Genomic DNA, 26875 nt, shown 5'->3' on the forward strand with positions numbered 1-26875 from the left:
CAGAAAAACTAGTGGTTGAGCCGTCTACCAACATAACATGACTAGTGGGCTGCTCAAGAGGATTTTATTTTTTATTTTTTTAAATAACTATAAAACCCAAACTATATTATTAGTTAGGCAACATTTCAAACATATTTGGTATCTAACAAATCGAGTCTATTAGACTCGATTTTGGCCTTTGAAATTGCACTTGGAAATCGAGTGTTTCATACTCAAGTTTCATATTCGTGTGTCTTACACTCGAGTTCCAAGTGCAATCTCAAAGGCCAAAATCGAGTCTAATAGACTCGATTTGTTAGACACCAAATATGTTTGAAATGTTGCCTAACTAATACTATAGTTTGAGGGATTTGATTATTTTTAAAAAAATCCTGAGATCAGAAATCAAACCTAGAATACCGGTCATATGATCAGTGGCCTTGAGCCAAGATGCAGGGTTAACTGATTAAATTCACTATTTTCTAATAGCATAAGCTTTTGAAACAAGTGGTAGTATATCAATAAGGATGTCTTTCCTCAGGGCTAGTTGTTATCACTGCCTTCTAGACTCTATCATTATCTTTGAGGGGAGTGGTTTTTCTTAAATCACCACAGGGTAATATATAACTTTCAGATATTCAATAATTTTTTAACATTTCATTGTTTTAACTTTTGGTTTCCATTTGTTTGTATATCTTATATATGCCTTTGACTTTATTCTAAGTGCTGTATGCTGGGTGAGTCTCATGTATCTATCACTCTTGCTTTGCCACAGGCATGGCTTCCTTTTATGGAATTCAGACACAAAAAGGGAGATAAATCCCACTTACTGAAGAGATGTTGCTTAAGGGTTAAATGCTTTATTGGTAGGGTGGTTGTGTTTATTATAAGTTGCCACATATTTGATTTTTAATAATAATTACTACAAATTGGGATTTAAATGCTTGACCAAAAACTTTTCTGGTTGCAGACACTGATGCTGGTTTCAATCCAACACCTTCTAAGGTATGGAATGCTAATACTTGCACGTGTGTGTAACAAGAATGTCCCCCATTTTCCTTATCTTGGTTCATTCCCATGTGTCTTATAGACATGAAAAAACTAAACAATAATGCTCTCTCTTTCTCTCTTTCTGAGGTATAGTCCATGCAATTACTTTGGTTCACCTGCTGCCAGCCATCCAGTGATAATTAGGCTATGCTAAAGGAATGAAAATGTAATAAGTTTCAGTTATATATCTAAATATTACATAGGCTTGCTCACACATAACATGTAAATGGATAATTTCATACGTATGCAAATAATAGATTTATGTAGTTATATGCAATAGTAATCAGGCCAAGAATAAAAAAATAGTTAAATCAAGGGAGATGTGTACTTTTTTAACAAATAGTTGATTTCTGAACTTTGTTTCCTTTTTCTTAAACAATGATTAGTGTTTGCATTTCTTCCAGACCGATCTAGCTCACCATAATCCCTTTACTACTGCTCTAAAGAACTTTGGCAATAAGCCGCCAGAAAAGGAAAAGGGTAATGTTTCTTTGCCATCACAATAAAGAACTCTTTATTAATTGTTTATATTGATCTTTGTATGTTCCTCTCAATCAAAAAATTTTGAACCTGTAGAGGTCAAAGAGGTCAATGTTGAAATTTATAGAGACGAAAAACTGTTGACTCCTTTGCAAATGGAGAGAGAGTATCAAGATTGGATTCTTCGGATGCATGAGCGTTATGATGAAGAAACTGACTCTGGCGAGGATCAAGCTGTTCTTGTTGTCAACCCTGCAAACAAAAGGCACTAGGAATTTCATCAGATGGTAGGCATAAAGGGATAGACCGTTTAATTTCCAAACTAGTATCATTTTGAGTTTTAATTCATCTTCTGTTGGACTAGTTTTCTCTGTCAGAGTTTGTACTTTTTAAGTTTAATATACGTTGATAACCTGATTTTTGACATCTTAAAACTTTTGGATTGGATGATCTGACGTGGTATTAGAGTCTTGGTTTGACTAGTAGGTCTTTTGTTCGAATCTTCAGTGCCCCCATTTGTTCAGTTTCGGTTCCAGTTTTTGTTTTAGTTTCTGTTCTAAACCTGCATCTCCTGCTTCTGGTTCAGTTTTGTTGGGCAGGTAGCTAGCAAAGTTGGGTGTTAGAGTTAGTATTCATAAGCTTGACATTGTTGCCCACTTCATGACTAGTTAAGCGTTTGGCTTGGATGCTCTAACAGTCTATAAGTTAGACAAAGTTCTATTGACTATGTTCTTTCTTCTTTTCCTTAATTTTTCAGTTTCTCTTTCTGATTTTATATGTTGCTAGTTAATTATGGTAATTTCAACTTGTAGTCATAAGGGTGCATCAGGTTTTAAAGAGGAAGGGAAAATCATGGAAATCTGGTCAGAAAATCAAGGTTCTCAAGGGAGCATGTGCTGGGTGCCATAAAAACAATGTCTATGCAACACTAGAATACTTCCTGATTGAAGGATGTAAAGGTGATGTGGGTGGTAAGTAATTTCTTTGACAACATATAAAGTCTTTGAATTTGACCATGCCTCTATGTTTCAGTAGTTAAACTGAACATATAGCTGATATGCTTATCCCCTCAGTTTATTTTTATTGACAAATGTTGTGCTTATCCCCTCAATAAAATTGCCGTGTCTTATGTCTCAAAGATATCTAGAGTTCAACTGGAATTTTAGTAGAATTTTATAACATTTTCAATATATGGATTTGACCATTCTTTTTTGTTTTTTATTTTCATTAGGGGATGCTCGAATTATATGTAGGTATGTTTTCTTTTGCAATTGCAACTCTATTTGTATTTTGCCCAGTCTATGAATGTGACTCCTTTAATAATTTTCTCATTAATAAACGCTCTTGTTACTTTGGGCTTGAAAGGCCACTAGGACTGCCAGATGATAATGCCTGCATCCTTGAAGTCAATGATGGGAATCCCAGTTTTGATATTCGTGGCTCTTTATCCCTACCCATTGATGTGATTGATTCTGGAAAGGTTTGCCATTGCTTTTATATATCTTTCCTTAATTCTTCCAACTTTTTATGTAAATGAACAATTTTCTGAATCCTGAGTCATTCACATCAGTGTCTTGCTATTGAAAGTATTGAGTGGAACTACCAGCTTGATAAACTACGCCAGAAATCTCCTTCAACAATTGGTTTGCTGAGTGAACAACAGTGTCTAGATCTGGAGGTTGATGGGGTTTGTATTTCTTCTTTACTGCTCTCTCTTCATATATGTTGGAACATGGTACCTTTTGGAATCCATATTCCTCTTTCTTTGGTTTACCGAGGAAGAGAACAACAAAAACATATCTGAAAATTTAAAATTTGGAATACCAAAATAATTCATATTATTCCCTCCTTCAGAGCATGTTAAAACTTGTCCCAAAAGCTTAAGTTTTATGGGAAATGGTGAGTTTAACCCCTGAACCATTTTTCTTACACTGCTCTTTAAGCGTGAGCCTAGACCCCTCATCACTAAGTAGGCTCTAACACATACAATTTTGAACATTTAAATGGCAGGTAGGGCTGAGATAGGGTTCAAACTCAAGATCACCTACTTTGATACCATGTTAAACTACCACTTATCCCAAAAACTTAAGCTGATAAGGAAGGGTGAATTTAATTACTTAAGCATTATTCTAACATAGCATTTTCACGTACTTTTGTTGAATACATTTTTTTTTTTTTTTTTTTTTTGGTGTCGCAGGAATTACCTGTTGATGGTCCAGTTCATGCAGGACAAGTTCCTCCAACAGAAATTGTGGCGGTTGTACGGCCTGCCAATTTTGTTTCTTCTTTTACTTCAAAAAACTTGGATCAGAAGTATATTGTCAGGAGCAATTTAGAGATGTCTATGGAAATTAAATTTTTAAAAGAAGCTGAGCATCCTGAAGATGCTCACCATATTTATTCAGGATGTGTAACACCTTCATCACGTAAAGGATTTCATGGTTTATATATCTTTCCTTTGGGTTGCAAGTTTCCAGAATTATTTCAAAAGGCTGGTCTTTATACATTTAAATTCTCTCTTGTAAGTAATACCTAGGAACTATTGTCATGTCTTGCCTTTGTATGATATTATATATGTTTTTAAATCTTAGTCTAATCATGTAATCTGATGTAATTGAATTTTGTTTATCAGAAGGATTCGACTTGTAATAATTGTATCAAAAGAGTGCTAGTTAAGGCATCTTCCGAGGTGGGCAAGTGGGAGCTTTTGGATGGTGAGCGGAATCCACAATATAGCGTGAGGTACGACATCTTGTATCCATTGAGCTAATGAATTTTCTCTTTGAAACATTCCCTTTGGAACCTGGTGAGACATTAATGTTACTTTAACATATTATAAATTGAATATCTACTTATGGAATGTAGTATAGCTATATTATCACCTGTGAATTTGTTGTATTGGCCTTTTTTATTTTTCTCTTAGGATTTAAATCTTGCATTTTTATCTGCACATTCAACTTATAATTTATTATTTTCATTTCTTATTATGAACTTTTTTGATAGGGTTGGTTCATGTTTCCCACCTTTCTATTTGGGATGTTTTGACATTTATGACAATCGAATTACATTCGCACATACTCCCAAAGTGAGGATCAAAATTCATACAATCAAGGGTGTGCTTGTCCATGTTAAGAAAATGAGTACTGAACTTTCACGTGATAAATTAACCCTAAAAGTGAAGGTATGTTTCACATGAACATATTTTACATGCCCTTTTGAATACATCGCACTCATATTCATTTAAATGTAGCTATGCTTTTTGTTAGAATATTGTCCAGTTTGCTAATTTTTCAGGATGTACTGATTGAAAGCAATGAGTTAGACAATATCAGGCCAAGTTATAAAGCGATTTTGATGATATGTCCAGAGAAGGAATTGTTCTCAGTCTCAGTTCCATGTCAAGGTATAATGGTCCATTGAGATAGCCCCATTCTAATGTGGTGTTGGGAGATGTAAATTTTTCGTTCTTTGCTACATTTATCATTCTTATTAGATATTCTGTTTTTATTTGTATCAGTTAGTCCTGGATCTTTACAGCTTGTCAAGGCCCAGCCACCAATGTCAGAAAACAGACTGCTTCCAGGCTGCATGGTTAAGCAGCTCCTATTAGAGGTATATTGAGTTATCATTTTCACAATCACACTTGTATGACATGTTTCTGTGACAATTCCAAGACATGTTCAGCTATCTGCTTGAATGGGATTGTTGCATTTTTAAATTAAAAATGTAATTTCAAAAAATTCATGTCTTCTATATCGTATCAGTACGAGGCTCACTGGATTGGTACTTACCCCAAAAAAATAAAAAAAGAAAAAAAAAACGCTGGCTAGATTGGCTAGTTCCTTGTGTTGATGATGTATAAAAAGTAGTGTTTCTATTGGTTTTCTCCAAGAACAACAAAATGTTAATATCTCCAACCTTAACCAGAAAATAAGTCTTAATTTTGAATAACTTTAGTCCAACTCACACATTTTAAAACTCTCTTGAAGCCTCTTGTATGACAATGACACACTCATACTGTGTGTAATGTGTATGTATCTATATGCAATTTGTTTGAGGTTATCATTTATCAATTTGTTAGAACTGCATACATACCCCTATTTGTTTCAATTTCCCTTTTTTTTTTTCAACAATAAATTTATGTAATCAATGAGTATTTATCACAGAACTTTGAAGGGTTTACGCAGCTTGAAAATCTGTTTATCAATGTCTACTACACTTCTCTATGCATGCCATGAATGCTTTTCAGACATATTGCAGTTTCCTCAATGAATAGTTTTGTAGAGAGGAACTGCATGGATAGAGCAAAAGCTTTAGAGGCCATTGCTTCCTACTACGCTTGAAATTTTAAGTGTTTTGGATATAATCCAGCCCCTATTTCCCTCTACCAACTTTTCTACAGCTGGTGTTTTTACATACAAATTTAATAAGCTTGACAGCACAGCACATGTGCACTATTTTCATTTCCATTGAATTTTAGATGTTGCCATTGACGCAGGACAACCAGAACGAAAACTAAATAATAGAAAAATAAAGGGATATGACCTAGGAGTCAGAACCTAGGCCTTACTTGGAGTCAGCACCAAGCGGGGAAACAACTAGGAGTCAGCACCTAGGGTAGACCTGGAGTCAGCACCAGACCAAAGAAAGACCAAACGGCCATTGTTTTCATTCATCAAAATATCAACTATCTCCTCAAGGAGTACAATAGGTTGTTTATATAGGATTGCTAAACCCTAGTTCTAATTGGCTAGGAAACCCTAATTGCCTTATTACAAAAATAACCTTGCTAATTGGCTAGGAAACCCTAATTGCTTTATTACAAAAATAACCTTACTTTTAAATTAAAATACTAAAAGCCCAATAACTAAAAGCCCAATAAACTAATAGACCTAAAACATAAAAATACAATGGGCTTGCAAACATAAATAATACTAAATAATAATCTTCTTGTGTCTCCCGCATCATTCTCCTCTGGTTGGAGAAAACTCGACCTCGAGTTCTAAAGTGTTGAAGGATTAGGATGCTGACAAGTAACACTTGCTTCAAATCTGGAATCACCTTAGGGAGCACAGAGAAAAGAAAAACCGTGAATTCCACCACATCAAACTCATTTGGAATAACAAAATCGATGTGTGGAATTTGTATAATCTCGTCTTGAACCTTATGAACCATAGGAAGCACTGTAGTTTTAACCTCTTCGACTTCACCAAGATGTAGATCTTCAAGGACTGTGGAGAGTTGATCAGAAGCACATTCAACAACTTCAACTTTCACATCATGTGTACCCCGAACATAATACTCTCTTTAGGCACCATCTCTTCACCTTGCTGCTCTTCAATAGATTCATTTCCTTGCACGCACGTTAAAGCAACACTTGTCGAAGCATGTATGTCTGTGTCAATATTAGGCTTTGGTGTTGCTGGAGGATTCTCAACGACCAAGATATCATCATCAATGCTGCCTTCTATTGGGGCAGCCAGAAGTTCATTGTGATCTAGTGTCCTTGGTTTCCCAATTGAATCGGATTGAGTCTTCTTGTGTTGAGCAATCTTGTCCTGAATATCTTTCATGAACTTTACAGTTAATTCTGGTACTTCCCTGGTAGATATTTCCTTGGTAGATTGTTCAAAAGTGCGTTGAGGACATGAAATAGGATGATGATGATGAGAATTCATCGTATTTGTTTCAACTTGAAAAGTACCACACTGAGATTGGGGTAGATACTTAGCTCGATAGTATGGTGACAAATACTCATCACAAAGATTTTCTTTCATATCTTCCCACACACTGATCGCAGGTTCATAATCCACATAGCGGAAATATTCAAGCTTCTCCCAAAACCTTTGTGCGTGACCTCTTAACTTCAACTTGGCATACCTAACCTTTTTATTATCTGCCCAATTTGCTTGCTCAAAGAATTGCTCCATCCCATTTATCCAGTTGACAAAATCTCGTGGATAAGTATCATCACCATCAAAATAAGGTGCGTCAGATATTACCATAGCTCACCTTGTCAGTGGTTAACTTACTACACTTGATAGTCACGGGCTTGGCTCCTTAATTGAGTGGGTTCAAAACTGAAAAGAAAAATCTCTGCAATGAGAGTCTTCTGACGGGTAGCACAATTATAGGACAGCAACTTTTTTTTTTTTTTTTTTTTTTTTTTTTTTTTTTTTTTTTTTTTTTTTTTTTTTTTTTCTGATTCTGTCCTGCGGTAATTCTTCAACGGATCGGTGTTTGCTCTGATACCAAATATGACGCAGGACAACCAGAACGAAAACTAAATAATAGAAAAATAAAGGGATATGACCTAGGAGTCAGCACCTAGGCCTTGCTTGGAGTCAGCACCAAGCGGGGAAACCACTAGGAGTCAGCACCTAGGGTAGACCTGGAGTCAGCACCAGACCAAAGAAAGACCAAACGGCCATTGTTTTCATTCATCAAAATATCAACTATCTCCTCAAAGAGTACAATAGGTTGTTTATATAGGATTGCTAAACCCTAGTTCTAATTGGCTAGGAAACCCTAATTGCCTTATTACAAAAATAACCTTGCTAATTGGCTAGGAAACCCTAATTGCCTTATTACAAAAATAACCTTACTTTTAAATTAAAATACTAAAAGCCCAATAACTAAAAGCCCAATAAACTAATAGACCTAAAACATAAAAATACAATGGGCTTGCAAACATAAATAATAGTAAATAATAATCTTCTTGTGTCTCCCGCATCAGCCATATTTGGAAGTTTGTAACTTCACTGCACCCTCTACATGGCAGGTATGTTATGGAATATCTCTGTCTCGTAGATAACCTTGTTTGGTTGTTCTAGTTTTATATATATATATATATATAAAATGTAATGAGCTTATGAGAAGATACATGATACATGATAAGATAACTTTGGGCATAAAAATTACATCAATGTGTTATGGCTTGCATTAAGCCTTCATAATTGATATTTTCTTTGGCATACTGCAGTTTGTTATGGCATGCAGTACCTGGCTCCAATCTGGGCATGATAAATTGACTTAACGTTTCCAGGCTTTTTTTTTTCCACCTTCAGATATTATTCAATTGGATGTCATAAACAATATTGGATATTTATGCTAGCATACTCAACTTATAGAAGCATAACCCTAACTAATTGGTATAAACTACATGAACACTTCTTCTCCATTAATTGGATTTACTGCATAGAGTTCAGTACAAGATTTTCTTGTTCAACCTTGAAACAGTAGATCATGATCCTGTTTGGTAGACAATGAGCGCATGTATCTTGCACTATATTCATTTTTGGTCTTACTTTCTAACTCTTTTAGTCAATGTGTGTTCCTACAGATGTTTGATGCATATGGTAATCACGTGTCAAAAGGCTTGGAAGTTCAGTTGGATGTGGACGGATTTCATGTGCTAGATCAAACAGATCAAATAGGTCCCAAGCGTAAGGTGAGGTTGCTTTTATTTTTCTGGCATGTTTTTTGACATCCTGAGCATATTAAGTAAATAATTGAGATTAAGGCTCAAGGAGTTGAAAGTTAAGCTTACTGGTGTCTTATGGTATTTCACTATAACTAGAGAATTTTTCTATGTAGGTTGATGATAATGGATGCATTAACCTTGGTGGCCTCTTGAAAGTGATAGCAGGATTTGGAAGTAAAGGTATGATCCTTTCTTCGTCAGCTCTCTCTTTTGTTGTACTGATCTTGTGAAACTTGTTTAGGAGATGACCTATAGAATATGAGTTTCCTTGTACAAAAAAAAATACCCTATACCATATGAATTTAACTAAAGCCTTTTATAATGACCAAGAAAATTTGACACCTGAATCGTGGTTCATGTGCCACAGTGGGCATATTTCTTTTCTTATCCCCCCAAAAAGGGTAAATTATACCAACCTTCCATGAGGTTTCATGAAATGACACTCCCTCAAAAACTATGGAGGAAATGGCACTTCCCCTCCCCTAGGTTTGTATAAAAGTGACTTGAGTCCATGTCCTCTAGGCTTGGATGGAATAAATTATATTCTTTTTATTTTAAAATTTTATATATTTGAAATGGCATGATAATTCTTTCTAAAATATGAAATGCCATTTTTTGTTAGAGGTGATATGAATTTTTATAAGAATGTTGTTTATTTTCAGAAGATGTGACTAAGCTTTAACTGTACAGGGTTTTCTTTGGTAAGTAAAGATGGTAGATAGTTGTTGGTTGTTTCAGGAGATAGGGAATCAATAAAATGGGGGCTTTTGAGGCTTTGGTATTAATTGCAGATTCTGTTGTAGCGGCAAATAGAGATTCTTTTGCAAAGAAGATTTTTATTTTTTTATTATTTATTTTTTATATCAGTATATTTAGCGCAAAATAATACTTATAGTGTGTTCAAAAAGACATCCTTTGCTTCTTATCTATATGACAAAGGCATTGTACATCAAACTATTTATGCTCACACACCACAACAAATTGGTGTTGTTGAGTGCAAAAATAGACAACTCCTTGATGTTGCTCAAGACTTCTTGTTCCATATGTCTTAGAATAGTATAGTTTAAAAAAAAAAAAAAAAAAAAAATCATACCGAGTGCACAAAGCTTCCACTTTTGTAGGGTTTAGAAGAGATCATGGTAGGTAGCCTTACCCAATTTATTGGAGAGGCTAATTGCTGGACACAAACCTACAATATGTTGCTTTTGGTTAAATGATTGAATTCATCGTTTCTTAGCCAATCCCAAAAAATTTGGGACTAATGATTGGTTGTTGCTATTGATTAATTTTACAATTTCTTAGCAACTTATTCTTTTGAAACAAGAGGTACTTTATCATGGTCTCAGAGTAGGTGGTCCTGAGTTTGAACCCTATCTCCACTCTACCTCCCATTTAAGAATTTAAATATTCCTCATTTTGGACCTTATTTATTAAGGTTTGGGCCCACATGTGAGGAAGAGTGTTTGAGTAATATAGTTAAATGACTACTTCATAGTTTCCTAAAGGTAAATGGTGAATTTAGTCATTATGGAAAGGTTGCTAAGAGTCTATTTGTTCCAAGATGGGCTAATGTGACATATTTGCTCCAGCTTGGGCAACTGTTATAGAGCTATTGTGTAACTGGTACTATTGTATTGTACTCTTCGGAGTTTGGAATATTTCCATGGTAAGTTGTCCCCACCAACTGATCATTTTCAGAATATCCCTTGTGTAACTAACTCTCCTATATAAGTGGAATATGGAAGCTGAGGGCTGTAACAAGTTCTTACCTCCTTTTTCTAAATACCATTTTCTAGATAGTATTCATTAACAACCATATTGTGAGTGAATTATGGTTTAATTCATTCTATCAACCTTGCCTTGCAGCTTCACTTTCTGTTTTATCTGGCCGTGAAGTTGTTTTCAAGCAAGAGCTTCAAATTGAAAAAAGGGAGCTGAGGATTGCATCAAGGGTTAGTAATTACTTGCTTAAGTATTTTAGGTTTTAAAATATTGTATCTACCATGAATTATTCTTTCAAATTCATGATGTATGTAATTTTAGGTACCTGAGTTTTGTACTGCTGGTACTGAACTGGAAAATATCATTTTTGAAATTGTCAACTCTGAGGGTGATGTTGATGAGACTATTCATGATGAAGATAAGTATGGGCAATCCCACACTCTCACTATAAAGTCAGAGTCACTCAATACTGAGGACTCTATTCGGTACACTTTTAAACATGGGCGCTGCACTGTTCCTGCTATTCCCCTCCCTCAAAAGAATGGGATGTTTTGCTTTGAAGCTTCTCATTCTCGTCACCCAGAGCTAAATTTGAGTATTCAGGTGACCACAACTTTGCAGTGACTATGATTTGATTAGGAGTTCTATATTGATGATTGTTAAGCTTTATGAGCAGGTTTCTGTGCAAGCTCCAAAAGTGGAGTATGATGATATTCAGTCTCCATCTATAGACGGAAATGTCTTGCTCCTTCAGGACTCATCTTCCCTAAAGCAAGTAGAAAAAGTCATGGTGTCCATGATAAATAATGAGAAGGTACAGCCATTAACCTCAGCTTTATTTCATGTTTTCTGATAAAAATGCATCAGTGTTCCTTAAAATTTTTTTCCACTGTCATTAATTGAGTTCCCTGCCTTGATGGCTTGTCTATGCAGAAACTTGAGGATAAAATAATTCAAATTGGTTATCGCATTGGGAATCTGGAGAAGCAACTGAATACACATACTAAAAGGAAGGAAGAAGTCGAGCAAGATTTGTTTCAATTGCAAGGTTTGAATTACTAGCACATGTTATTATTATTTTGCTCATAAAATAGGCATATAGGTTGGATAAGTGAACGAAAAAGTATCCGATCAGATGTAAAGGGAACATTTCTTAGTGAATCCAGGTCCAGTGATGAAGATGTCTTATTTGTAGAAAGAATTCACATATACAACTCAATATAGCAATTCAATTTCTTTGATGGTATATTTGCCCAAGTCACGGAGGCATGTAAAATTCTAAAGCTGATGGCAAATATATCGTAAATTCTATTGTGTCTGTTGAATTCTTATTTTCTAATACAAATATGTTCTACTGCAAAAGGAAACAAGGATGTACTGTTTAATATTATTTAGCAGGACATATACTTTTTGGCTAAAAATCACACTCATGTGAAAGAAAATATTTAAAAAAAAAATATGATTCACTTGCTAATCAAACCAACCAGGTCTAATATTTTCGTTTTTATTGATAATGACCTGAGGTAATGCATCTTATTGAAAGATGCATATGATCATCCCATTTTAAACTTTGAACGCGCATGTTGAGATGCTTTTTTTTTCCCGGTTGTCCACTTCACTATAACTACATTTTATGTCCTACTGAGTGTATGTGGATCCTCATAGCTAATGACAGAGTAGGTGATAGACCTATAGCACTTGGTTGCATGGACATTGCCTAGCCATTAATTGGCTGCGACCTATGCTCTGGAGCCCTATGCTGGCAATATTTGTTACAAAAGATAATTTGGTGTCCGAAATTCACTGCTATTTATGAGTGTAGCATTTGATGTTGCTTGGTGATTTATCCTAAATATATGTTTGTAATTTTGCTATGCATAAGCATATTTTCCTAATTATGACTCATTTCCAGCATCTGTCAACCCAAACTACTTTCCCACAAAAGAGGAACTGATAAATTGGATAGAAAGCATGAATCACTCTGCGGCGGCTGTCCTCTGCAGTCTTTCAAGAGAATTTTCCTTCCAAGAGCAACCAAATCATTTCTTGGAAGATATAATTGGCCTGGTTGCACTTCTGGGTACAGTTTGCACCAACAATCTTAGCAGGTTGTTTCTCCTTTGATTTATTTATTTATTTTTTTTGTTGTAAGTATGCAGTTAATGATTAAATATATCATATCCCAATAGCGTAAGCTTTTGGGAGAATCTGTAATTTAACCATTTTTAACTCTCTTCTTCAATAAAGAGTTACTTCAATCCTCTATATCTTATTCCATTTATGCTGTCTCTGGATTGGTCTCTCTTCAGGATTTTAGCAGAGTACTTGGGTGAAGATCAGATGCTTGCTGTTGTCTGTAGATCCTTTGTGACTGCAAGTGCTCTTGAGAATTATGAACAAAATGGAGGAGTGGATTGTGGGCAAGCCCTTCATGCAGCAGCAGCTGCACGTGGAAATTCTATTGACGGTCGATTTCTTGTTATTTGCCTTGAAGATCTAAGGTATTCTTTTGTGATGATTGTGATTCACATATTTTGGTAGTTATTGTTATAAAAATGATCCTTCCTCATAATTGTGAGTTTATTTTTCTTCCCTTTTTCCAAGAAAAGATAAATATTAGGGTTTGAAGTTGAAATGTTAGCATCAAGGATAAAATCTGTGATGTTATATGAATTATTGAACTTTTTGGCAGGCCTTATTCTGGGAAGTATGAACGTAGTGACCCTCAGAGGAAGCTGGCCTTGCCGTATCCTACCTTGCCTAGGGGGAATGTGCCAAGAGGTTTCATTGGGTATGCGGTTAACATGATTGACTTAGACATTGATCATTTACACACAAGAACTGCTGCAGGCCATGGTCTTCGGGAGACAGTACTGTATCGTCTTCTAGGAGAGGTTCAAGTATATGAAACCAGGGAATGCATGTTAGAAGCCCGTCGTTGTATAAAGCATGGTGCTGTATCTCTGGACGGTGGCATTTTAAGAGAGAATGGAGTTATTTCTCTTGGATATGGGTCTCTCTCTCTCTCTCTCTCTCTCTCTCTCGCTGTGAGATCATGTGTGAAACAATTTTTTCTTTTTCTTTTTCCTTTTTTGCTAGTCATGATTCAAGTCATGAATTTTTTTTTTTTTTTGGGAGCCCCATACCTCAAAAAAGGACAGATTTCCTTGATTGGATGTGGGAAGTTCCAAGCTGGTATATTGATTCCAGTTGATCTCACGCACAAGGTGGTCTAGAATCATATTTAAAGAGTTCAGATAGAAAGGTCAAGACAAAGAAGAATAATACGATGAAACACAACGTATACTTTCTTAGTAGGTTCCAACTTAATAGGAAGCTTTGTACAATATATCATGTCACAACTCACCTTTATTTCCCATTGCAATGTTGAATGCTTTCTTTACTAGGAATGTTCTCATGTTGTTGGAGATCAATTATCTAAAAAACATTTAGCACATATGGACACCTAAGGAATGTGCAAGATTACTATAAGTACTTACTCAGCCTACAGGCAGATTGATAATATGTGACCAAGATTTTTTATTTTTCCTCTTCAGGGATCCTCGTATATGTTTTCCAGTTGTCACACCAGACAGTGAGTTGTTGGCAGGAAATGTGGAGGTCATGAAGTTAATTGAAGAAAAAAAGGAGGAGTTGGACGTGATCACCAGTTCTATTCGGAAGATGACTAAATCCCATGAAAAATCTTTGAAGAAGTTCAAGAAGAAGAAAGAAAAGTTCGACAAGTTCATGGATAATATGGAACCTGTGTTAAAAGACTACTATCTGGAATATAAATCCAAGAGCAAGTCAGATAACTCACCTTGCTGATGTACATTGTCCTAGTTACTTTTGTAGTGCAGTAAATCTCTATAATGCTTGTAAATATCCATAGAACAGGTTTTTGCTTAAAAGGAAATTTTATATTTGTAGATGTCACTTTTGGAAAACTACCAGAACCCTGAGAATTTTACTGCTAGCACAACTCCAAAATTCATAGGATCAACATAGTAGTCCATTTATTTTTATATTTGAAGGCCTCTTAAGTTAGGGTTAGAATTCAATGTGTAGCACTTTATTTATGGTTGGTATCAATTTACATAATTACATCTATACTTATTACACTGGTTTCTCACTTTGGTTGCATCTTTGATGATTATGGCCTGTGAATCTGTGATTAACAAATATTATTTATTTAGGTGAGATGCATTAAGATCCTCTGAACTTTTATGTTGCGGTAAGATCGCATGGCTTTTTTTTCTTTGCCAATTCAGTTCATAAACTTTGGCAGTATTTCAACTTTTTTATTTTTCACTAAATCATTATACCACCACCACCCCCCCCCCCCAAAAAAAGAAGAAGAAGAAGAAGAAGAAAGGAAAGGATTTTACTGCTAATGCATAAAAGTTCAAGGATCTTAAAGCTTTTTTTCCCCCAGGTTTTTATGCAAAAAATAAAAATAAAAATAAAAAAACGAAAAAAAGAAGAAGATAGAGGGATGGAGGGTCATGGCTCACAGTCCCGACTTTTGAAATCCTCCTCCTCTTCCAATATTTATTTAATAAAAAAAAGTATATATTAAATTTAACCAATGGCCTCTTCTTAAATTTTAAATAATTATACTATAATTAAATAGATGATTAATGCATCATTTTTTTTCTTATTTTTATTAGTACTGTCTTACAAAACCTTTTTTTTTTTTTTTTTTTTTTTTTTTTTTTTTTTTCCATTTGGGTAATTAGAAATAGAGATATTATGTTTTTATTTTTTAGAAGAAATAACAATTATAATTTTTGTGGTTATGAATTAGAGATCTTTGTTGCACTTGTCATTTATGATGAAAAATAATGTTTTCTCGTTAATTACTATTATTGTTATATTTTCTTATATTGACATTTAGCCATCCAGTTCCATTTATGTTAAATGAGTAATATATCCTATTGGTTTCTTTCAATGGAAGTATCAAACCTCTAAGTTAGGTTAAACATTTATAAACGCATAATTTTACTAATTAGCAATGTAGGACTACTCCCACGAGGCTTATGGGTTTTTTTTTTCTTTTACAAAAGAAGTTAACAATGGGAAGGAAATGAATATGTGAGGTGTAGGACTAGGACTTGTAACACAGAGATCACCAAGTATTTTAGAAGCAAAATTTCCAAAATGCAAGAACACAACAAGGCTTTGGTAAATTGCAAAAACACTTGATGGGGTTTCAATTTTTTCTTGCATCCATTATCGCTTAGTCACATAAATTATTATCCCCCCCTCTCCTCCTTAAATATAAATTACCTTGTTGGGACACAATTTGCGGCCTAAGCCCAAAGATGAATGGGGTGATGGCCTAGTGAGCCCAATACAAAAAATTTGTAGAAAGTGGGTTAAAAAGTTAGACTCTAATGAAGTTAATAACAGCTAGTATAGATCTAGAAGATGATCAAGCAAAAACAGGACACATTGGATTGGATAAATTCACTGTCTGAGGAGATAATTCGGAGTATAAATCAATATAACTGTTTACGAGTACAACTTTGATTGCTATGGTATTTCTTTCTCCTTTTCCCTGATCCTCATCTCGTGGAAGGTCTCTCACATTATATAGTTTCTCTCAAGTCATCATGATTCTATACTTGTTAATCATCTAAACCTTCACTTGAGTGCATGTCCCATCAGGCGCCCTTTTTGGCTTTCTGTGAATTGTAGTAGCTGAGACTGCACTGTTCAGGGGTCTTCTCCACATAAATGCAGCTAGAAAAGTAGCTGCAATGCATTTAATGTGGTGATAACAGCTTTTTCTTTAGATATTTCTGAGTTCTTATCACTCCTATACATGCATGAAGCTCACCCTTATCGTGGAAACCTTCAGGTAGGTCACCTAAGTTACTGGAATATAGATTCGAACTATATTTATCGTGTCCGAGGAGGAGTTACTCATCGAACCGTTCTCCATTCGTTCCTTCTTTATGATACTTTAAACTTAGGGTCTCTCTCAATCACTTACCTTTCCTCAGACATGCCCACGTCCCTAGATAAGGCTCAATATACAAATTTGGGCCTTTATCCCTGCAATAGCCCCTCAAAATTTCAATTTTTCCCTCGCATTTGAGGAGAAAAAGTGGGATTTTGATTTACTTCAAATTCAAGGTTTAGGAATATCAAAATCCCTGAGGTTGCACGTGTGGGAGTATAGTTTTATGCGCTTCATAATTGCTACTGACGTTTCAGAATCCAAGAAGCGTCATTAATTGCTCCAGGCGGCGTTATGTCCCTTACATCTAATGACGAGGCATTAATCCTACGGCTGATATTTTTCCTCAGGGTTTGGGCAGGATAACTCCCATTCATTTTTTGCCTTCTAAATAAAGCCTTAAAGGAAGTCATTTCTCCATTACTTTACAAACTCTCAAGCTCTCCAGTGATCTCAAGCATTCAAACACACAAAGTTTGCTAGATCATTAAGCTTACCATACCTATTTTCCCATAAATCTTTGAGAGTTTTTCTAAAGGTTTCAAGGGTCATTATATACCTTAGTTCGCGTAAGTCTTAATTTCTTTAAACCTTTCTTTTTCTCTTCAGCCAATCTCCTCGGCCCTCCAATTTTTATTTCTCAAGTTATCACTTTCGGAGGTTCCCCTTTAGTTTGCTGATATGGATAAATTTAAGCATCTAATGGATAGCCCTACCAAGATAGAGACCTTTAAGAAAGAATACCACAAACCGCAAGAAGTCACCCTGTGATGCTGTTCCCCAGAAGAAATAGTAACAAACCGAGAAGAGGGAGGAAGTCATAATCCCTATGATAACTTTCATAGAAGAAGGAATGACCCTCCCCATGGGTAGGATAACAAGGGATTGTCTCCTCAACCATAAGATATGCCCTTACCAGTGCGCACCTAAACATTTTAGGGTCCTAGGGAGTATTAATGCTCTGAACGAGTATTTGGGCTTAAGGCTCACCTGGCACGACATGGTCCACATGTACGATTGTCACAAACAAAAAAGGACGGGATTTTACCTCAAATCCCGATTTGATATTGTCAGGCTCATCTCGTGTCTCCCCAGGTCTAACAAGGGAATGAAAGACGACTACCTGATTGCTTCAGGGGTGTGGCATGATGGTCTTCATTGCCTAGTCGAAGAGGGAGAACCAGGTGGGACACCTTAGATTTAGGTCTCCTAACAATAGATTTAGACTCTTTAACCTCGGCCTTGTTTCGCTCTTTTTTGTCTTGTTCTTTCATGATAATAAATTTCAACCTTTTAACTGTGCTTTGTTCTTCTTTTGTGTTAACAGATAGAAGGCACATAGCTCCTTGGATCAGCTTAACTAACGTAGCAGCTCTTAACTACTTGTTGAGATCTGAAATCTTCGTAAGTAAAGACAGGCAACTTTGGGCCGTCCATTTGATTTTGGACTTCCGGCCCATTTCGGAGGCATTCCAAGAGATCGGCCATGCCATAAGAGCGGGTGACCAACGGATAGCTCAAATCGACGTATCCCGGCCCAATTTTTTAGCTCCATACGATCTTCCACCAATAGCGCACCCATTCCCACAAGGCGTTCCTCTGGTTGTCCAACTAATTTAGCAAGTTTCTTTTGAAGCAGTAGCAGCCGAAGAAGGGATTGCCTCTTCAAACTCCTCGCTCGAAGAAGAGATGGATAAGTTTCATTTCCAAGAGGGTGCAAGTGATTTCTGACTCAGACACCGAGGACGAACCTGATAGGCATTCAAGTGTTCATGCCCCAGTTCTAGTGATTGTGCTTCCGAACAACACTTCGAAAGAAGAGAAAGACGGGATGGCCTTAAGCAAAGGGAACAAAAGTTTAAAGGAATTCATGGCTGCTAGAAATCAAGTGTCAACGTCAAAAGGGACAGACAAGCTACAAGTTCTGGCTGACCATTCACCTCTTCCCCCTCTCCTAATGGTTACGGCTAGACAGCTTCCTAGCCTTGACCTGAAAAAGAAAAGGAAAGTGCTAGAGGTGCTCGATGTGAAGGAGGGCAAGATGGTTCCTCCCAAGGGAGCAAAGCAGCCCAAGTGCCTGAGAGACAAACGAGCTTCCTCCGTGGAGAGTAGAGATGACTCACATGGAGCTGAAGTGCGCCGACCCCCAAGAGCGTGGTTTCTAAGGCTGGAGGTGGATGGTGCCCCCATCCCTTGGGACGCTTCAATCTGTAACTTCTAGGGGGGCACGCGGGTCATGTTGCTAAAGCCCTTAAGCAACCATTACTTCTGCTAAGAGATATGGACGCTAAGCAACCAGACCTATTTCTGTCCTTGAAGAGGGATCTTGATATGGTAAGCGGTTTAGCACATCCTTTGAATTACACACTTAGTTTTTATTTTTTTTTATCTTTTCGCTCTTCTCATGTCGGATTCTTTTGTTACTTTCACATAAATTACCCAACAGGTCTTCGTGGCCGAGGAGTAGGTCAAGGATGCCCGCAATCTGGCCAGGGCAGAGGCCACTCCCGTTCCGAGACTAAGAAGATTTTGGGGGCTCTTAAGGAGGAACAAGCAGTACTATCTGAGAAGCTGAAGGGGGCGGTCTAGGCCAAGGATAGTGCTGAAGCGGGTCTAAAGACTGCAGAAAGGCAGGCCGAGGACCAATGTCAAAAACTTCATTTGACCGAGATAGACTTAGCCAGGAAGAGGCAGATGGTCAAAGATCTCAGGGCAGAGCTGCAAAGGACCATGGAGGCAGTTCAGCTAGCTAAAGAGGCAGTTGAAGCTGAAAAACAAACGTCTTACCAACACGGCATTGAAAAAACTCAGGTGAGACTTGCTGAGGAGCTCTCCGCAGTCTATAGGGATTACTGTGACATATCATGGGGTAAGGCCCTCGACGTTGAAGGAGTTCTTGCAGAATATACTCTAAGGCAACCTAGGAGTATCTATTACCACCCCGAGCTTCATGAACTCTCAGGTTCTGACTCCTCTGCCCCTAAGCACGCCCTAGAGGTATCTGAGCAGCCCCCTACCAACCAAACTGCTCTCACTCTCCCTGAGGCTTCGAAGGGATCAGGCCAGGCAGATGATTAAGGCAAGGAAGTTGAGGGAGTCTAGGACAAGGATAGGGTTCAGGAGAAGAGAAAAGTTCTTTATGAAGTCGAGGAAAAAGAAGCTGCATCCAAGGCAAAAGCAATAGAGGCTAAGGGTAACAAAGCTAGTCCTAAAGCCAAGGATGCTGCTATCTCCCAACCGAGTCAAGCTGTTGACCCTCCAGTCCCTAAGACCAAGATCTAGTTATTAGGACCTTTTATAGTAGTTTTTTTTTTTTTTTTGAAATGTATTGCATTCTTTCTTTTTTAATTAATGAATGTATTTTTCCTTCTATCTTTCGCGTTTTTACTTTATATGCCTTTAGATTTACTATTATTGCAAACGATCCTGAACTATTGCCATTTTAGTTTCAGTAAAAACCAGCAATAATACCCTGCTATCAGTGTAAGTAATTTTAACTAAGTAGCAATGAAGACTGAATCTAGTAAAGATAACTATTGAAATTTGTAAGGAGTAAAAAGAAAAAAAGGGGAAGATATACTTTAGGGAACTCATCTTATTCGGAGCTATTAATTTAAGGATTTAGTCATAGCCTTAGATCTGTTTTGGCACTTATAAAGATGCCATTAAGTGTTACTTTCCCTTTAGCATCTAGTTCAGGAATAGCAAGCATGGCTAAGGCTTAGTCTAAACAGTTATAGAAGATGTCCCTGTGTTTAATCTCCTCTAAGCATCTAGTCTAAAGACAGTAGGTATGATTAAGGCTTAGTTTAAACACATAGAAAAATTGTCATTCAGTGTTAACTTCCCTATATCATTTGGTCCGAGGATTGCAGGCATGATTAAGGTTTAGTTTAAACACTTAGAAAAATTGTCATTGAGTGTTAACTTCCCTATATCATCTAGTCCGAGAACTTCAGGCATGATTGAGGTTTAGTTTAAACACTTAGGAAAATTGCCATTGAGTGTTAACTTCCCTATATCATCTGGTCCGTAAACTTTAGGCATGATTAAGGTTTAGTTTAAACACTTATAAAAATTGACATTGAGTGTTAACCTCCCCATATCATCTGGTCCGAGGACTTCAAGCGTGATTGAGGTTTAGTTGAAACACTTAGAAAAATAGCCATTGAGTGTTAACCTCCCCACATCATCTGGTCCGAAAACTTCAGACATGATTAAGGTTTAGTTTAAACACTTGGAAAAATTGTCATTGAGTGTTACCTACTCACACCATCTGGTTCGAGGACTTCAGGCATGATTGAGGTTTAGTTTAAACACTTATATATAAAAGAAAAAATAGAAAGTACCAAGCCTTTATGTAACAAATGAACATATTGATCAAAGAAACATTTACTAATAATAATACCTTTTTAAGTTATTTACATTTCAAGGACATGGTATTACATGCTTATCCAAATCTTCTAGAAAGTATGCCCTAATGCCAGCCCCTGAGATAATACGGTATGGTTCTTCCCAGTTGGACCCTAACTTTCCCCACGCTAGGTTCTTTGCAGTACCCAAAACCTTTCTCAACACTAAATCACTAGGTGCTAATCGTCTCAGCTTCACGTTGGCATCATAACACTGCTTGAGCTTGTGTTGGTAATATGCCAATTGGATCATTGCATTCTCCCTTCTCTCTTCAATCAACTCTAAGCTTTTTTCTAGTAACCTAGTGTTATTTCTCGGATTGAATGAACTGGTCCTTAACGTTAGGAAGTCGGTTTCTAAGGGGATAACAGTTTCAGCGCCATAAGTCATTGAGAAGGGGGTTTCCCTGGTGGATCTACAAGGCGTGGTCCAATATGTCCAGAGGACATGCGGCAGTTCTTCCACCCATTTTTTCATTGCATCATCTAGCCTCTTCTTAAGTCCGTTTACTATGACCTTGTTAACAGCCTCTGCTTGTCCATTCCCTTGGGGATAAGCGGGAGTAGAATATCTATTCATAATTCCTAATTCACAGCAATATCTCCTAAAAGATTTGCTATCAAACTGAAGGCCATTGTCTGAAATGAGAGTATGAAGGATCCCGAATCGAGTGACAATGTTTTTCTAGACAAACTTCTTGGTATCCACATCTCTGATGTTTACAAGGGGTTCAGCTTTGACCCACTTAGTTAAGTAGTCCGTGTCGACCAGCAGGTATCTCTTGTTTCCTGCTACCTTGGGAAAAAGACCCACAATATCTAAGCCCTATTGAGCCAATGGCCAAGGGCTGGACAGAGGATTAAGGACTCCCCCTGGTTGGTATATGTTTGGTGCGAACCATTGGCATTAGTCGCATTTCTTCACATATTCTTGTGCTTCCCTTTGCATATTTGGCCACCAATAGCCTTGAGTGATGGTTCTATGTGCTAGGGATCTACCTCCGGTGTGGCTTCCACAAATTCCATCGTGTAACTCCTCAAGGAGTAATTCAGTTGTTTCGGGATGTACACATAGCAGGTATGGCCTTGAGAATGAGCGTTTATATAACTTCTGGTCCTCGGACAACCAGAATCGAGGAGCCTTTCTCTGTACTTTATCAGCTTCAGATTTTTCTTGGGTGTCTTCCTTCAAGAATAGTACCATAGGGTCCATCCAACTAGGCCTTCATTTGATTTAATGAACTTAGATCGTCTCTCTCTTCACCTTCATGGGTTTGTACAAATCCTCTACGAGGATAACCCAAGGCAGGTTCTGCACCAAAGAGGTCGCAAGTGTGGTTAGGGAATCAGCATGTGTATTTTCGCTTCTAAAGATGTGCAACAAATTGAAAGATTTGAATCTTGATTGCAGGTGTCTAACCTGACTCAAGTACCCCTGCATTCTTTCATCTTTCACTTCGAATTCTCTTTTCACTTGGCCGATGACTAACCTTGAGTCTAAGAACATTTCTACTACCTTTCAGCCTATTTTTTGAACCATAGTCATTCCTATCAGTAGAGTTTTATATTCAGCCTCATTATTTGTAGCCGAGAAGTCTAGCCTTAATGATTTCTCAATAGTGATCTTTTCAGGGGATACCAGCACTAGCCCCACTCCAGAACCCTTCTGATTTACTGCACCATCAACGTACACTTCCCAAGATAAGAGACCTTGTTGGGAGATCATGCTAACCGATTTTTCATCCATATTCTGTATTGATGCTACTTCTTCTAATGAGGGTTCAGCGAACTCGGCCATTAGATCCGCGAGGGCTTGACCCTTGATAAAGGTATGAGGCATGTATTTGATATCAAAAGCCTCTAGTACCATGCCCCATTTAGCAATCCTTCCCGTGTAATCAGCATTTCGTAGTATGGCTTTAAGTGGAAGCTGGGTGAGGACGACAACTGTATGTGCTTAAAAATAATGGGGCAACTTTTGTGTACCATGTATTACCGCCAAAATGGCTTTTTCTAGTGGTAGATAACGAACCTCAGCCTTATGCAGCGACTTGCTCACATAATAAACTGGCCGTTGTATGTTACGATCAACTCATATTAACACCAAACTTACAGCATAAGGGGCCACAACGATATAGGCAAATAGGACTTCATCCATTTCAGGACTGGATATGATAGGTGGCCGAGTTAGATATTCTTTAAGTTTCTGGAAAGTTAAGACACACTCCTCGGTCCACTCAAACCCCTTCCATTTGTTAATCAGTAGGAAGAAAGGCCTACACCTATCTGTTAATCGAGAGATGAACCAGTTCAAGGCCGCAGCCATTCCGGATAGTTTTTGGACTTCTTTGGGATTCCAAGGTGGCTGCAAACTGCTAATAGCCTTGATTTGATCAGGATTGATCTCAATCCCCATATGGGTTACCATATAACCTAGGAACTTGTCTGATCCCACACCAAATGAGCACTTGGAAGCGTTTAAGCGCAATTTGTGTTTTCTAAGAACTTCAAAAATGTTTCCAAGATCTCCTATATGCTCAGATACTACCTTGCTTTTCACTGCTATGTTGTCTATGTAGACTTTAATACTCTTACCCAACTGTGGCTCAAACATCCTCGTCATCATCTTTTGGTAGGTAGATCCCGCATTTTTCAAACCAAATGGCATTACCTTGTAATAGTAATTCCCAACGAGGGTGACAAAAGCAGTCTTCTCCTGATCATCCAAGGCTAATTCGAGACGTATAGGAAGCTCATTTGGTGATACCCTTGAAAGACGTATAGGAAGCTCATTCGAGATTGGCCTACAGTTGCATCCACTAGCTAATCTATTTTAGGCATGGGGAATGGATCTTTCAAGCAAGCCTTATTAAGGTCTGTAAAATCTATGCACACTCGCCACTTTCCGTTCTTCTTCTTTACCACCACAGTATTAGCCAACCATTCAGTGTAGAAAACTTCCTGATTGCCCTTACACGTTTGAGTTTCATTACCTTGTCTCTGACAGCATCTGTATGCTCTTTAGATGGGCGGCGAGGCGATTGCTTTTTGGGAATAATGGTTGGGTTAACATTTAAATTATGGTAGATGAACTCTAGATCCACCCCTGGGGCCTCAATAGTGTCCCATGCAAACACATCGATATTTTTTTCGAGGAATTCTACCAGCTCTTCCTTCTCTTAAGGAGGCAGTTGAAACCCGACCTAAAAGAACTTTTTCGGATCATTACCAATAACAACCTTTACCAAGTCTTCACATTTCACCTTATCGGTTGAATCATCGATGGGCAACACTAGAGGTTTTAATTGCTATAAATCCTTTTCAGCATAGGCCGAGAACTCATCTTCGGGTTTATGCCGAATAGCGGCCACCAAGCATTATCTAGCTACAGACAAATCTCCCAGGATCTCTTTAACCTAGCCTTCGGACGGATATTTGACCTTTTGGTGCAAAGTAGAAGAAACGGCTCTTAGTGTATGAAGCCAGGCTCTTGCCATAATTGCTGTGTAGGGTGAATAAGCATCCACGATGATGAAATCCACCTTCACCACTTCTAAACCAGTCTGCATGGGTAGTCTAATTTGGCCCTTTGAGGTGACAATCTTCTTATCAAAACTCACCAAGGGTGAACTATAGGGCGTTAGGTCATTGGGTTTCAAGTTTAGCCCCTTATATAAGTCGGGGTACGTTATCTCTGCGCCACTGCCTTTGTCCACCATCACCCTTTTCACATCAGATCCCCAAATTCTGAAGGTAACTACCAAAGCATCATCGTGAGGCTGGATGGTTCCGATTTTATCCTCATCTGAGAAGCCCAATACTAGTTGAATTTCCATTCTAGCTCTCTTCGGCTCTTAATTAGCATCCTCAGCGGATAGCCGAGCCACGAACATTACTCTGGATAGACAGGACCCAGTTCTCCCTAGTGCAGCGAAGATGACATTTATCGTTCCCAAGAGAGGGTCTGGAAGAATCATCTCTCCTAGATTCCAAGTTTGCCTGCCCCCCCTCCCTCGACCACTAGAGTGATGTAAGAGTTGTTTTAATTTACCTTCACAGATAAACTGGTCCAGGTGGTCCCACAGACTCCTATAATCTTTTGTGTTATGTCCATGATCTTGATGGTATTGACAATAGAGGTTGTGGTTGCGCCTTTTGGGATTTCCCACCATTTTATTTGGCCGTTTAAAGAGTGGCTCATTAATGATCTTCTCCAGAACTTAATGTACCAGCTCTCGGAACACGGCGTTGATTGCATGAAGATTTGCCGATCTTGATTGTCTAACAAAATCTCTTCGTAGTCTATTGTTACTGTACCGATCCGACCTGAAATCCCTCATCTCTTGAGGGATATCCTTATCCTTTCCTTTCCTCTGCTACTGATCTTCCTCAACTCTTTTATATTTATCAATCTTGTCCATCAATTGACGCATACTGGTGACATGTTTACCAGTTAGAGATTTCCTTAAATCGTACTCGACTAGGAGGCCGAGCTTAAAAGTACTGATGGCCACTTCGTCAAAGTCACCATCCATGTCGTTGAACATCTCCCAGTACCTATCCAAATACATTTTCAGGGTTTCACCCTCTCGCATGTTTAAGGATAGTAGGGAAGCTAAAGACCGAGGAACCCTGCGACATAGGACAAAACGGGAACCAAATGCCTGGATGAGCTTTTTGAAGGAACTTATAGAATCTTCTTTCAGACTGTCAAACCACCTCATTGCGATTGGTCCTAGACTGGATGAGAAAACCTTGCACATCAAGGTTTCGACCTTGGAATGGACAGCCATCCTCTGGTTGAAATGGCTCACGTGCTCCACAGGGTTTGTTCGACCATTGTAGATGGTAAAAGTTGGCTGATGAAAGCGCCGAGGAAGTCTTGCCTCTTCAATCTTATGCGTGGAAGGCGACCTAGAGATTTGGTTCAGGGCCTTACTCATAGCGTCGTTTCATACACCTCTACGTGACGGGCTTCGAAACCGTCGCTTATGATGATGCTCCTCTTCATAGGAGAAGGATTCGCTGGGTGGGGTTCAAGACCTCCGCCTGTAATTAATGTCTCTTTCGTCATCAGAAGAAACATCAGAGTTTGAAGAAGCTTGCTTACTTTTTGCGTGTTGTAACTCTCTCTTTAATTTGTCGATCTTCAGTTGCATGTTCTTGTTGTTCTTTGCATGGGAAATATGGCTCCCCCCTCGAGGTTGACTCTTGTCAGCGTATGTGGTGTGGACACTTCCTTCACGATCGCCTTTCTACTCAAGGTTAAGAAAAGGGTCACCGTGCTGGGATCCTCTCGACTCTGCTTTTTGCAGACCCGGTTCTGCCATAGTTAACCGTTGCCTTCACTATCACACAAGCTCTTCCCACAGACAGCGCCACTTGTATGGACATAATTTACGACCCTAGCCCAAAGATGAATGGGGTGATGGCCTAGTGAGCCCAATACAATAAATTTTTAGAGAATGGGTTAAAAAGCTAGGTCTTAATAAAGTTAATAACGGCTAGTCTAGATCTAGAAGATGATCAAGTAAGAACAGGACACATCGGACTGGATAAATTCACTGTCCAAGGAGATAATTCAGAGTATAAATCAATATAATTGTTTACAAGTACAATTTTGATTGCTACAATATTTCTTTCTCCTTTTTCCCGATCCTCATCTCGTGGAAGGCCTCTCACATTATATAGTTTCTCTCAAGTCATCCTGATCCTACACTTATTAATCATTAAAACCTTCACTTGAGTGCATGTCCCATCAGATGCCCTCTTTGACTTTCT

General features: G+C 37.9%; 2 protein-coding genes across 2 annotated transcripts; one reads left to right on the plus strand and one right to left on the minus strand.

The window, feature by feature from the left end:
* The first annotated feature begins 759 nt into the window (after positions 1 to 759).
* Positions 760 to 14648, plus strand: LOC112034621 (structural maintenance of chromosomes flexible hinge domain-containing protein GMI1). Its single transcript, XM_065774983.1, is given in 24 exon segments — positions 760 to 845; positions 950 to 984; positions 1434 to 1509; positions 1606 to 1767; positions 1770 to 1796; positions 2322 to 2480; positions 2741 to 2762; positions 2875 to 2989; positions 3080 to 3196; positions 3707 to 4030; positions 4142 to 4251; positions 4513 to 4690; positions 4804 to 4912; positions 5027 to 5121; positions 8852 to 8959; positions 9106 to 9172; positions 10859 to 10944; positions 11036 to 11317; positions 11391 to 11528; positions 11648 to 11762; positions 12627 to 12822; positions 13024 to 13215; positions 13407 to 13727; positions 14272 to 14648. Coding segments are annotated over 24 exon segments (3384 nt in total). The 5' UTR covers positions 760 to 769; the 3' UTR covers positions 14546 to 14648.
* A 10822-nt stretch (positions 14649 to 25470) lies between these two features.
* LOC136068163 (uncharacterized) lies at positions 25471 to 26037 on the minus strand. Its single transcript, XM_065774926.1, has one exon. The coding sequence runs from the start codon at positions 26035 to 26037 to the stop codon at positions 25471 to 25473; it is 567 nt and encodes a 188-aa protein (XP_065630998.1).
* Positions 26038 to 26875: the final 838 nt, after the last annotated feature.

The sequence above is a fragment of the Quercus suber genome, unplaced genomic scaffold (genome assembly GCF_002906115.3).
Source record: "Quercus suber isolate HL8 unplaced genomic scaffold, Cork oak 2.0 scaffold_102, whole genome shotgun sequence".
In the NCBI taxonomy this organism is placed as follows: Eukaryota; Viridiplantae; Streptophyta; class Magnoliopsida; order Fagales; family Fagaceae; genus Quercus; species Quercus suber.